Raw genomic sequence first — 12,024 nt, forward strand, 5'->3', positions numbered from 1 at the left:
TATTATAAAAAAGACTGAAATCCTCACATTGTCTTGAGTCCCCATGTCAGGTTTATGCCATGTCTCAATTTTAATGAAGAAGTTGTCTTTCATGTATTCATTCTGGAAAAAAACAATATATTAATAATTGGACACTTAAGGAAGTTAATGTGTGTATTTTAGAGCTACATACCGTAACAACTGGGTCAACATTTGTGAGGTGAAAAGGAGAGGCAGAGCAGAGGAAAAAAACATTTAAAAACACAGCAGAGGTAATCATATTAAATGTAATTCAGAGGGAAAAACATTAAGTCAGTTTAGAAGGAAATGATCAGATAAGGGGGGACTCACTAGTTCTGCAGTAAGGATATGCATTCCACGCTTTTTCATGAAATACCAGGGAGCCTTCAGGGGCAAAGAGCCGGACAAATGCTGGGACTTTACTGCAGAGAGGAGAGGAGATGAACAGGAACAGAAAAAAAATCAATTCTGAAAGACTATTTCACTAGATCTAAAGGAAAGTCTGGACAGGAAGTAGTACTACAACACTTCACAAATGGGACAACACTGCCACCTCTTGGCAGCACTTTGCTAATACATCAAGTGATTACAGAAAACTGAAAAAGCACATACCTCTGTATGTGGTAGATTTTGTGTGTATACTGTCCTTTTTCTCCATCTTTTTCATATGGCTCGTTTTTGAGTACCTCGATGCCTTCGCCTCCACCCGTCTCATTTTTACTAGCTTCTGCCACAGAGAAGAGCTGCCCAACCTGATACTGTAAGACAAGACAGATCTTCAGAAAACTTGGATTTGGAAAAGCATTATATTAAACAGCAGTTTTTATTCTAAATGCCACCCTAAAAATGCTGCTTACTGACTATTTCTGGTTCCAACATGGCAACATTCATATCGCAATAAAAGGTGACTGAATTGAATTAATTTTGTTGGAACTAGAAGTAAAGATGGTCGACATCACGCTCACTCAGTCCAGTTCTCATATACAATCAATAGGAAAAAACACAAGAGTATAACTAAAATAGTATTTCATACAGACAGACAACACCCAGACAACAAAAACCAGAGCGTTCTCACTACACAGCCTAGTTTAGGGTTCCATCACGGAGTCATGACACACTGCTTCACACTACTACAAGTCTTGCTTTAACTCCTTCATATTAACCAGGCATCTGGATGATTTACCATCTCTGTGTTCCAACAGCAGATGTCTACTGTTCAAACAGTGTGTGTGTAAAAAATAATCTAGAAAGAACAAAACGACAACTAAATTCATCATAATCCTCATCAGAAAAATTCAGATTAGAGTGATTACTCACCTCCTCCACACTACATGGCAAAACGACCCGGCTGCAACAGAGACAAGAGTCAGGTTATACTATGTAAACATACACATTATATTTGCATACACGGTACTGTAAATAAACCTCTTTAATACCAACATGCCTTAAAAGGAAAAAATAGATTTAGATTCTAGCTTTCTAACTTATTTGACTTACTGCTGATTCAGAAAAAGAGAAAAGTCTTGATTAAGCAGGAGTAACGTGGTTACAGATAAAAAACAAAAAACGAGTGGGCACATCAGAGACTCGGTACAACAGAGTCAGGAAAATGTAAACTGTGTAAAAAACAAAGAATTTGCAAAGTCATTTAAAACATTTATTAATAGTATATCAAATAAAATGCCCATCTAAAATGTACTCTTTATTTTCCATAGTTAAGAGTTTAAAGTTTCCGTTTAGTATCTCTTACTCAGAACACAATCAAATTTGGTTTGCAAAAACATTTACCACTGACCACACAAGGAGTACAAACAGAAAGTTCTTCTCACAATGAATGCTTAGGTTAGACTCGCATCACAAGAACTGTTCTCCAAACCAGAGCCCAGAGAAGTATCAGCACATTTATGAAACACAAGGAACAATGTGTGTGTCTAGATTTGTATTTTTTTGCATCTGTCACAACTTCCCTTACAACTAGATATGGGGTGTAACTGGGCAAAAACTGGGCAAACCTGTATAGGGCACGCCATAGAGGTGGCCCGTAGATCGTTCGGGGAGCCCATAGAGCAAAAATGTTCATGCACTTTTTTTCTACGGGTATGCTCAGGGAGACATGTAGAAAACACTTAACACGTAAGGGTGAAGTAGGTTAGACTCAAGCATTTCGTTAGGATTTTTTCAATTCACCAAATCCCATAGACTGTGCAAGGGGTGTTTTTGTGCTGGTCAACATCCTACGGGCACTTCTGTGTCACCTGCACACCCCGTGTGTGGTAAGGAAGGAGCCAGTACACGCCCCTCACTGACAGCTACAGTGTGGCCACAGGACATCATCATCTGTACATAATAAGTGAATATAATTGACAATATCTTTACACTAACAGCATGCACGACAATTGTATGTTCACTTTTCATGATACCCCTTAAGGTGGCACAAGGGAACTGCAAGACACACCTGCACTGCCTTTAAGATGCAGCCACTCCTCTCTATTTCGGTTCATTTATTTAATTCTAGAGCACCTTCCACCACCAGCCAAAGAGGCCCAAAAGGGTCACCCTCCACGGGTCCAGACAGCCCAAAAACCTGCAGCACATTTACGGAGCAACAAACAAATATGGGTGCATGTGACTAAGGCTTTAGAGAAGCTTAGATAAGATCATTAAAACAAATAGCAAAACGCCTTTTTATTCATTCTCTTCTAAACACGAGCAGTCCTGTGCGGGGTCACAGGGGTAACAACACTGACTTTGAAATAAAACCTTCAGAATGCAAGTGACCAAAAGGAAAATATAAAAATAAAGAGTGCAACTGTATCAAATAGACTGCTAAAGAAATGTGATTTTCTTTAGTAAAAGAAAAGGGCATGGAAAAAAACTCATGCATGTTGGTTATCTAGACTGAAGGCTGTGAAAAGTAGAGCCCCACTGTGAAATATGACATTATGGAACATGTTTGTCCCTGTAAAAAGAAGCAGCATCTATTGTATTTTTGTATTTAGTTTCTTTCAAGATTTTTTTAAGTTTTGATGCCACATATGAGTTTGCACTATTACAGAGGAGTTTGGGTAAGTTTTTTTTTTCTTGACAACATGCATCTTAAGCACAATTGTGTAAGTGAAAGCCACAGGAAGATGCATGGGTTAGTTTAGCAGCAAAAGTTTTACCTTTGCTCTGCACTATGCAGCTCATATGAGATTGGAGAGGAAATAAGCAATCACTTTCTACAATTCTGTTGTTTTATTTTATTTAATATTTAAAATGAAAACTTTTAACACTTCTAGTTTTATATTAAAGAAATCTCCTGCTTGAAATGTGCTGAATATATGAAGCAAATATTTTAAGGAAAGATGCAATAGAATTTTCTAAAGGAAAGGAAAAATAAATGAATAAACATGGAAATATAACATACGCTTGCCAAATGTAAGTAGTAAAGGATTTGCATGAAAGAAGAATGCATGTGGTATGGGGAGATGAGGCAAATGAAAGGATAACAGTTATATTTCTAAAATAAGACTAAAGTATAAGATGGTTTCAGTGTTTTTTTTCCTTTAACTGTGCCACCCGTATGGCAGCATCAACAGCACTGAAGGATTTCTGCTCACTTCTCAATGCAGAAATGTTTCACTTAGCTGCACCAGACGGTTTTTGTGGGTGTGATGTGTTTGTAATGGAGACACAGATGGTAGCATGCTGACATTTCTCTCTTGGGTCCATAGAGTTAAAAAATTTTAATGAAAAAATGTGAATGATCTGATTATTTGATTTGTGTAAAAAAAATCCTCAGTTTCATGGTGTTTGTCAGAAAAAAAACATGGAATATATTAAATTTAATAACATTTGTCTAAACCAGAAGCTTTGCATGTAACCACGATGACCAACCTTGACCCAGGTAATGAATCTCTTAGCATTCCTGGCAGGGCAGACTCTTCCTGGAAGGGGCTGCTCCCACTTTGTGACATCACAATGTGAGGTTTTGGTGGATTGGGTGGGACTGGAGCTCAGAGATAAAGGTTTTAGAGGAATGCTCAGACATGTCTGAACGGAGCAAAATGTGGGGAATTAACATTATAATAGACTTAAAAGTCCCCTTCCAATGAAAATCATGCTTTTTGGAGTTTTTAACATGTATGTGTGGCATTTTTATTCTGAAAGAGAATAAATATAATAAGAAATCCTTTCGTGATTGCATTTCCAAGTATTTCTCCTTTTAAGTCGCTGTCAATCAAAGTGCCGGAGAAAAACTCAGTTTGAATTCCTGACACTTGCTTACGTCACGATAGCTAGCCCAGATGCAGCTGTAGGGGCCGGAAAAGATAATATAACGTCCCATTTCTGGGCTGCAAAGGATTGTAATTCAGTGAAAGGCCATAACTATGCTAGCTTTCATTATTTTCTCAAGGAATCTGAGGAAAAAATGGATTGGATTTATTGGTCACAACAACGTCAATAACTATTCAATTATTTGCGGAAAAAGAAAAAAAAGAGAGGTTTTTCAACTGAACGGAGCCGCGGGTGATTGCATTGCCCGCTCGTATTTTAATTGCGTCCAAGAAAGGACTTTTTTTTTAAGTTGGCCTCACATATTTAAAATGAATCTGAAAGTAAAATTCCATTATCTGTCACAAATATGCTGTCTGCGTTTGACCCAACCCATGGAGGAGCGCTGAGCAGCAGCAGCAGCAGCGCTCCCTCAGTCATGTTTTATTTCATTTTATTTTTTTCATTGGCTTATCAAAGTGTGTGTCTTGCTAGCATGTCTGGGGCGATATGGTTACGCAGCTCAGCACCATAAGCCACGCCCACACAGAGGAATTTTTAGGAAAAGAAGGCTTCAGATCAACAGGAAAAATGTCTTAAGACATTTAGGATGTGAAATTTTTGTTAAAAACTTCACAGTACTAAGCAAAACCCCACTGGGAACATTTAAAGAAAATCTTTTAAAAAATTGTTGTAGGAGAACTTTAAAAGCTCAAAAAGTTTGATTTCGCATAACACAGGCCTTTAAAAAAACCTTAAGACTCCTTTTTAAACTAACATCTCTAACTAATAATGAGGTAAAAGATGGACTTTTTCTATAGAATTTCTAGGTGGAACATGCACTATATTACCAAAAGTATTGGTACATCTGCCTTTACTCACATATGAATTGAAATAACATCCTATTCCTAACCAATAACAACCCCCACACCAACTCCTCCACCAAATTGAACACTCAGCACAATGCAGTCAGAAATGTACTGTTCTCCTGGCAACCTCCAAACCCAGACTCACCCATCAGATTGCCAGATGGAAAAGGGTGATTCATCACTCCAAAGAAGGCATCTCAACTGCTCTAGAGTCCAGAGGCGGACTGCTTTACACCACTGCTTTTGGCGCTTTGCATTACACTTTGTGATGCAGCTGCTCGACCATGGAAACTCATTCCATGAAGCTCTCTGCATACTGTACTTGGGCTGATCTGAAGGTCACATGAAGTTTGGAGCTCTGTAGCAATTGACTGTGCAGAAAGTCAGCGACCTCTTTGAACTATGAGCTTCAGCATCTGCTGACCCCTCTACATCAGTTTATGTGGTCTACCACTTGATGACTGAGTTGCTGTTCTTCCCAAACTCTTCAATTTCGTTACGATAGACAATTGACTGGAATATTTAGGAAATTTCACAATAAGATTTGTTGCACAGGTGGCATCCTGTGACAGTTCCATGGTGGAATTCACTGAACTCATGTCAGCGGAATATTCTTTCACAAATGTTTGTGAAAACAGTCCAAATGTCTAAGTACTTGATTTGATACACCTGTGGCCAAGTGATTAGGACACCTCAATCCGATCATTTTGATTGGTGAGCCAATTCTTTCAATAATATAGTGATGGTAATATTTACACCAGACAATTTTAGTCTTAAAGTTCCAAAGAATCCTCAGACCATTATATTGCCAAAACCATATTACATAATATCATATTATACTATATTATATTATATATTTTTAAAGACCCACTCCAATCATCGTTTGATCGATTGTATACAAAAAAAGATGCTGTTTTTAGCTTTAATACAACATAAAAAAACTCGTCATTTTCTAGGACATAGTTTCTGGAGGGTGGCAGAAGTTCATCAGAAATTCACCTCAGATATGTCTGAGCAGTAAAGTTTTGATACAGATGCCAGATAAGATGAGGAAATGGAGGATGCACATGGATCTTTTCGTGGATACATCCAAATGAAGCAGAGCAGGAAGTTTGTGGCCTGCCGTTTCCACGTAATAAATAAGCTCTTTTTCAAACTGAACTTTTTTCCTGCTCCTGATTCACAATCATTTAAATCAAAAATATTCAGAAAATGCTATTTTAAGCTTAATTTATGTTATATATGTCCGCCATCATGAAAAAATGCCACCTGAACAAAAACAAAACATCTAAAACCTAAAAGCCTCAAGCTGCATATTTTGTTTTATATTTGCATGACATAACTAAAGTTTTAATGCTTAGAATTTTAATTCAAGAGGAGAATATCAGAATTATTTATGTGTATGATTAGTCCTTGTTTTCTCTCTTTTGTTTTAAACTGCCAAGTAACCCCTTGTTGCTTTGTTTTCCTTATTAATCATTTATAAACAGTGAAGTTAACAGAGTTAAGTGATATGTATAGTGTTATAAGGGCTATTTAAACCTAATTTCTGCAAATTGTTTAAGAACTTCATCACCAAATCCTTAAATGTGGGAGACAAATTGCATGAATATTAAAGTAGCTATAATTGGATTTGTTTATATTTATTTAGACCTTTGCATTTTTATGAGAGAAATACACAAGTTTGCGCAAAAACATCTTAAAAAGTTGTAATATTAGAACTTAAATTATAAAGGCAAAAGTTAATCAACTTTTGCAGGAAGCTTAATTTATAGATTATTTGACAAGCGTTTGAAAAAAGAAAGAGAAACACTCATTAAAATCTATTGTCATGACTCAGCTAACACAAATACAAAGGTAACTTTAGAAAGTCAACAAAACCTTATTGATTAAAGAGTTTAAAAACAAATACTGGCTTTTCACTGAAGTGGTCATTGTTCGTGTTTATCCTCCTAGCTGGCGTTTATACAGGTGAGTGTTGCTCTATAATACCGTTACTTAAGACAATCATTTCCCCTTCCAGCCGATGCTCAAATTTAGCTAACTTTTAGCGTAAGCTAATGCGAACTTTAGCAGTTCCGGAGTGGGAAACAGTGAAAACAGAATTCACAAGTTTACAAAAAGCAAAGTCCGGGAGTTTAGTTGTCATAAAGTCCGCATGAAGACAGAGGAAGTGTAGCATTTAGCTGCTGTCACTCGACAACTTTCTGCTGTCAAAGCCGGTAGGCCACAGCAGCGCTTGGGCAATCCCACCCTTTCCTCGTGTCTAACACGGACATCGAAGAAGACAAAGTTTCCGCTAATGACTAAACTATTTTTATCCGTAACTTTTATTTCAATAACTAAGATCACTTTGGCAAAACGCAACGGCTTAAAAAGCTACGAAACATAAAGTTCGAACAAAAAAACAGGAAACTTACTACTCCTTGATGAGAACCATCGCTGCTTGTTCCTTTCAGTACTGCCTGTCCTGCCCAGGAGCGCTGATTGCTGCTGACGTCATTGACTGAAAGCTGCGCTAACAGTCCCGCCCACCTGAGTCCTGATTGGTGGGAAAAGAAGTAAGCCCACCTTCTAAAATAAAATTGACCAATGATTAACTCCCTTCGCTTTGGTGGCAACCTATTGCATTGTCCTTGTTGCCTTTTTTCCCCCTGGTCCACAATTTCGCAATATAATACTTGCAAATAGCTTACTCAACAAAAAGGGCTTGCTAGGGTTAGTTTAATATATATATATATATAAACAATTTCATTTATAATTAAGAGATGTTGTTTAGTATCATTGGGAAAAAAATGAATTAAGAGTACCGTAGTTAATAAAAGTGCATTTTAACATAAACTACTCACAATACTGTGAAAAATGTAGTGGATGTTTTACATAGCACTTGTTTCACTATAGATTTCCGGGATAGGGAGGGGGTGAAAATCAAAATATTCTAGAAGAAGAGCCTTATCAAAGTGGCATAAATTTCAACATTCTGTGAGTAAAAAAAAAGCTGATTTTGCCAGTAAGTCATTCCAAGTTCCTCATTCAAACAGCCAAGAACACAATGTAGCTTAATGGACTAAGCGCTACTTGACCATAGCGCACCTTTGGATTGGTAGTTGGCAGTCAGATATTACAGGTGAACTTGGTGAGTCTCCAAGTGCTATCAGCAGACTTGTATCAAGAAACGGAACTACTGCGAGAGCTTTTGACAGACCATTACCATGACCAGTACCTAAGGACCTCTGCATTCAGACACGATTTTGCATATGCCACACTCATTTACCAGATGTGAGGGGTACTGGGGTTTCTAGGCAAACCATGCATTCATAACCAACTCCACCACTTTGACTTAAAGGCAAGACAACTGTTGTAGGTGAATTCACTGACATCAAGACTTTGCAATGGACACAATCTACCGTCCTGTTCACTCATGAGTGTTGGGTCACCTTGCACAGAAATGATGGTCATCTGTTGGAGAAGGTGAGGTGAGCAATATTTTGAGGTTTACATGGTTTCCAAGGTTTGCTTTGTTGGAGGAGGTGCACAGTTTGGGCAGGCATCAGCAGTCAAATTAAACTGGCCCCCAGTCTCTGCAAGTTCTTACCTCAGACATCATAGAACCATTATCATCCCCCAATTCCATCAGCACACCCCCAAATTGTTGTTCTTTGATGATCACGCTCCACTACTGGTGCTAAAATTGTCACAGCTCGACTTCAGGAAGTCAGAGTAACTTATATGGTATGACCAGCAATTTCCCTTGACTTGAACCCGATAGAACAGGTCTGGGACCAGCTGAAGCAGGGACTGGGTGATAGTAGCCCACCCCAAAGTCACCTGGCAGAACTGCATGTAGCACTAGTAAAAGAATGGAATATATTGGGTCAGAACAACATCATAGGGTTAGTAAAGAGCTTGAGACATCTGTCAATCTGTCATTGCAACACATCCATCTACTGATCCGACAATGTAAAACAAGAGAGAAAACACGATTATTTTTTTTATTTAAACAGTTTACTGATAAATGACAGATGGTTGTTGTGAATCTGTTTGGTGTTTAATCTCAAAATTCATGGGCTAAAAAGTCATACATGGTACTTAACACTGAATAGCAAGAGAATCCATGCTTCAGAGCAGACACTCAATTCACAAAGAAATCAGGCAAAATGCCCTTTTTGATTTCAATAAAAAATATTAAATCTTTTTTTCCCCCCACTCCATCCATCTTTGCATGGTACAGGTTGGTTCACTCTATAATAATATAAAATCACTTAATACTGTGTGAAACACAAATTAATTTACAAAACCATAATAATTATAATATTAACAACAATAAAAGCAATAATAACAATAACAATTTCAAATGAAAACAAATGTAGAGTGGAGGAAATCAGTCTTAGCTATTTGTATTTTGGCCTTCACAAACAGCAACGTTCTGGGGGAGAAAAACAAAAAAACAAACGGCATTTACATCTACCTGACACACAGTTACGCACAAACACAGTATCAGGTCGTTGAATAATCCTCATTGCCATTTACAGTGTTATGGGCACAAAGACGAGACAGTCTCTTATGCATTCATGTGCCTCTGAAGGAACACGCACCCCAAACAAACAACAAAAAAAAAGTCTGTCATTCTGAGTTGGGCAGTCCTCAAACATTGACTTTCCTCTCCAGCACACGAGAGAGTGATTCACAGCCAAAATTACCAGACTGTTCAAAGGTTTCAGCATTTAGATGAAGGGAAAAATCTTCCAGGTGACAGGAATTTGTATCCGTTTCCTGCTGGTAGCCGGATGGAACGAGCACCGGGGCTGCTGCTTGTGGAGACGGTGGGGGACGGGGTTAGTTTTCTGGAGTTGGGGCAGTGGTTCCCATTGGAAGAGTTCTTGCTACCCCTATCCAGTGACGACAGTCCCAACTCCCGCAGTTCCAGGTTGTCCTGGCAGTCGCTTGGGGAGCAGTGGCGCGGGGACAGATTCAGAAGGCTCAGAACATCTTTACCAGCAGAAGCCAGAGACCCAGGAGTGCTGTGGACGGCTTTGACGGGGCCGAGATGCTGTTGCTGAGCCGCGGCGTTAGCCCAAAATGTTTTCAGATTGTGTATAGCTTGAACTTTTTCATCGATGACCCCTCTTCTTAGTCGGTCCAAATCCGGAGCGTCAACTGATGCAGAGCAGGAGGAGCCAGTGGAGGAGTAGGACAGAGCAGGAGAAGGAGCGCTTCCAGCTGGAGACTGGTGACCAGAACTAGGAGACACATTACTGGGGGAGCGAGAGATGTGGCCACTGTATGGAGAACTTGGGTACTTCAATTTGAACTGTGCAATGGTGTCTAGAGTTGGTGACGGATGACTGCCGTCCTTTTGGGAGGACTCCGAGACGGCGGGGCTGTTGTAGCCAGAACTTATCTTCTGCAGGGAGGAAGAACGGGACGGAGGCTTGGGTCTCGGGGAAGACTGAGCTCGGCCGCTAGCACTGCTGTTGGGACGGCTGAAGGCGCTAGTTTCAGAGGAGCGAAACGCGCTGCTCCTCGTTGAGTTCCCAGCAGCTGTACCGCCATCAGCGCCTGCTCTCTGAAGACTACCTACAGCGCGCAAGTGGCTGTGAGTCTCTTCCAGGATTTTCTGGGCCAGCTCCTGAGGATTGAGGGGGGCAGGTTTTTCCTCCTGAGACTTGACGGTGCTGTCTGTCTCTGTGCTGGACTGGTCCGACTCCCCCGTGTCTGAGCTGCTCACCTTGCCAACCTTTTGAAATGGGGAGTTTGGGCTCGGCACCAGTGCCGGCTTGACGGGGGACGTAGGGGTGCTGACGCTGCCCCTCGATGAGACGGACACAGAGTAGCCTCTTCCAGCCCCGGCGCTGGAACCGCCAAGCCCCCTTCCCCCTCGGTGGTGCCGCTGACTGTGTCCCGGCGGCAAAGGCAGAGAGTCACAATGTGTTCCCAGCGGCTCGCTGCTGATGATGGAAAAGCCCTCATACTCCTCTTCATCCCCTCGCGCTCCCGCCGCAGCAGCAGCTGCGGCATGGGGGGAGGAGTGACTGCGGGGAACATGGGGGTGTTTGTGGAGAGAGTAGTGTGCTGTGGCCCCGCCGCGCTGCCGATGACTAAGGAAATCACAATCTGACTTGGAGGCAAAGCTCATGGAGGAGGCCACAGAGCTGAGGCTATAGACAGATATGGCATCTGATGCTTGATTGTCCAGGCAAGGAGGAGAGAATGGCAGGCTTGAGTATGCCAACGGCAGAGGGTTGGACACAGACTGAGCGGAAGCTAAGGACTCAAGGGAAGATGAGCTATCCAGGCTTAGACGCTTAGGCAGTTCTGTGGAGTCTGAAAACAAGATAAATATAAGTGGTTTATAAATATAATATGAAGTCAGTTTGAAACAAAAACTTGGACAATAGTCTTAGGATTATAGACATATTTACCAAAGAGCGCCAAAAGGGACTGAAGAGCAAAGTGCAAGGTGCGGCGGTTGGCCATCTTGCCAGTCTTCAGCACCACTTCTTCTTGGCCCACCTCACATAAATCAAACCCTGCAGACAGAAAAACCTTTTCTTTATACCGAGATTCAATCTGTTTATGGGATAAAGCAAGAATGTTAATCTACTGGCAGGTATTAATAAACAGAGTTTTTTTTTCCCCTTAAACATTCTATTGTTGTTCATCAATGATTGGGGAGATTGTTGGGACAGACGTTGCTTTGGGGATTTTTGACTTACCGAGAGCAGCCAGGAATTCGTGACATCCCGGTAGTCTCCATAACTGCACGCTAATGGACACCTGGATGGGCAGCACAGAAAAGTCCTGCTCTTTCTCTCCTGTCTGGAGCTGGACAAGCACCTGATGAAGCTGAAAAAGCAAAAGGAAATAACTTTAATAAGAAAGTTATTTCTATTTTTTT

The 12,024-nt window shown here is 40.5% G+C and overlaps 2 protein-coding genes across 5 annotated transcripts in view; both read right to left on the bottom strand.

Moving 5' to 3' along the window:
• Nucleotides 1-7,678, bottom strand: part of LOC112148594 (phosphatidylinositol transfer protein beta isoform) — an 18,891-nt gene extending 11,213 nt beyond the window's left edge. For all 3 annotated transcript variants that reach the window (XM_024275832.2, XM_024275833.2, XM_024275830.2), the window contains exons 1-6: nt 7,547-7,678; nt 1,318-1,348; nt 613-758; nt 331-422; nt 173-180; nt 28-102 (exon numbers count right to left, since the gene is read on the bottom strand). In XM_024275832.2, coding sequence (XP_024131600.1) covers nt 28-102; nt 173-180; nt 331-422; nt 613-758; nt 1,318-1,348; nt 7,547-7,566 — 372 coding nt within the window. In that variant the 5' untranslated portion in view covers nt 7,567-7,678. The remainder of the gene's footprint in view (nt 1-27; nt 103-172; nt 181-330; nt 423-612; nt 759-1,317; nt 1,349-7,546) is intronic.
• Nucleotides 7,679-9,104: 1,426 nt separating this feature from the next.
• LOC112148340 (tetratricopeptide repeat protein 28) overlaps nt 9,105-12,024 on the bottom strand; it is a gene marked incomplete at its 5' end in the record, with an annotated part of 202,333 nt that continues 199,413 nt past the window's right edge. For both annotated transcript variants that reach the window (XM_024275402.1, XM_024275401.1), the window contains 3 exon segments: nt 9,105-11,450; nt 11,549-11,656; nt 11,843-11,972. In XM_024275402.1, the coding sequence (XP_024131170.1) occupies nt 9,844-11,450; nt 11,549-11,656; nt 11,843-11,972 (1,845 nt within the window).

The sequence above is a fragment of the Oryzias melastigma genome, linkage group LG9, assembly GCF_002922805.2.
Source record: "Oryzias melastigma strain HK-1 linkage group LG9, ASM292280v2, whole genome shotgun sequence".
Taxonomy (NCBI): Eukaryota; Metazoa; Chordata; class Actinopteri; order Beloniformes; family Adrianichthyidae; genus Oryzias; species Oryzias melastigma.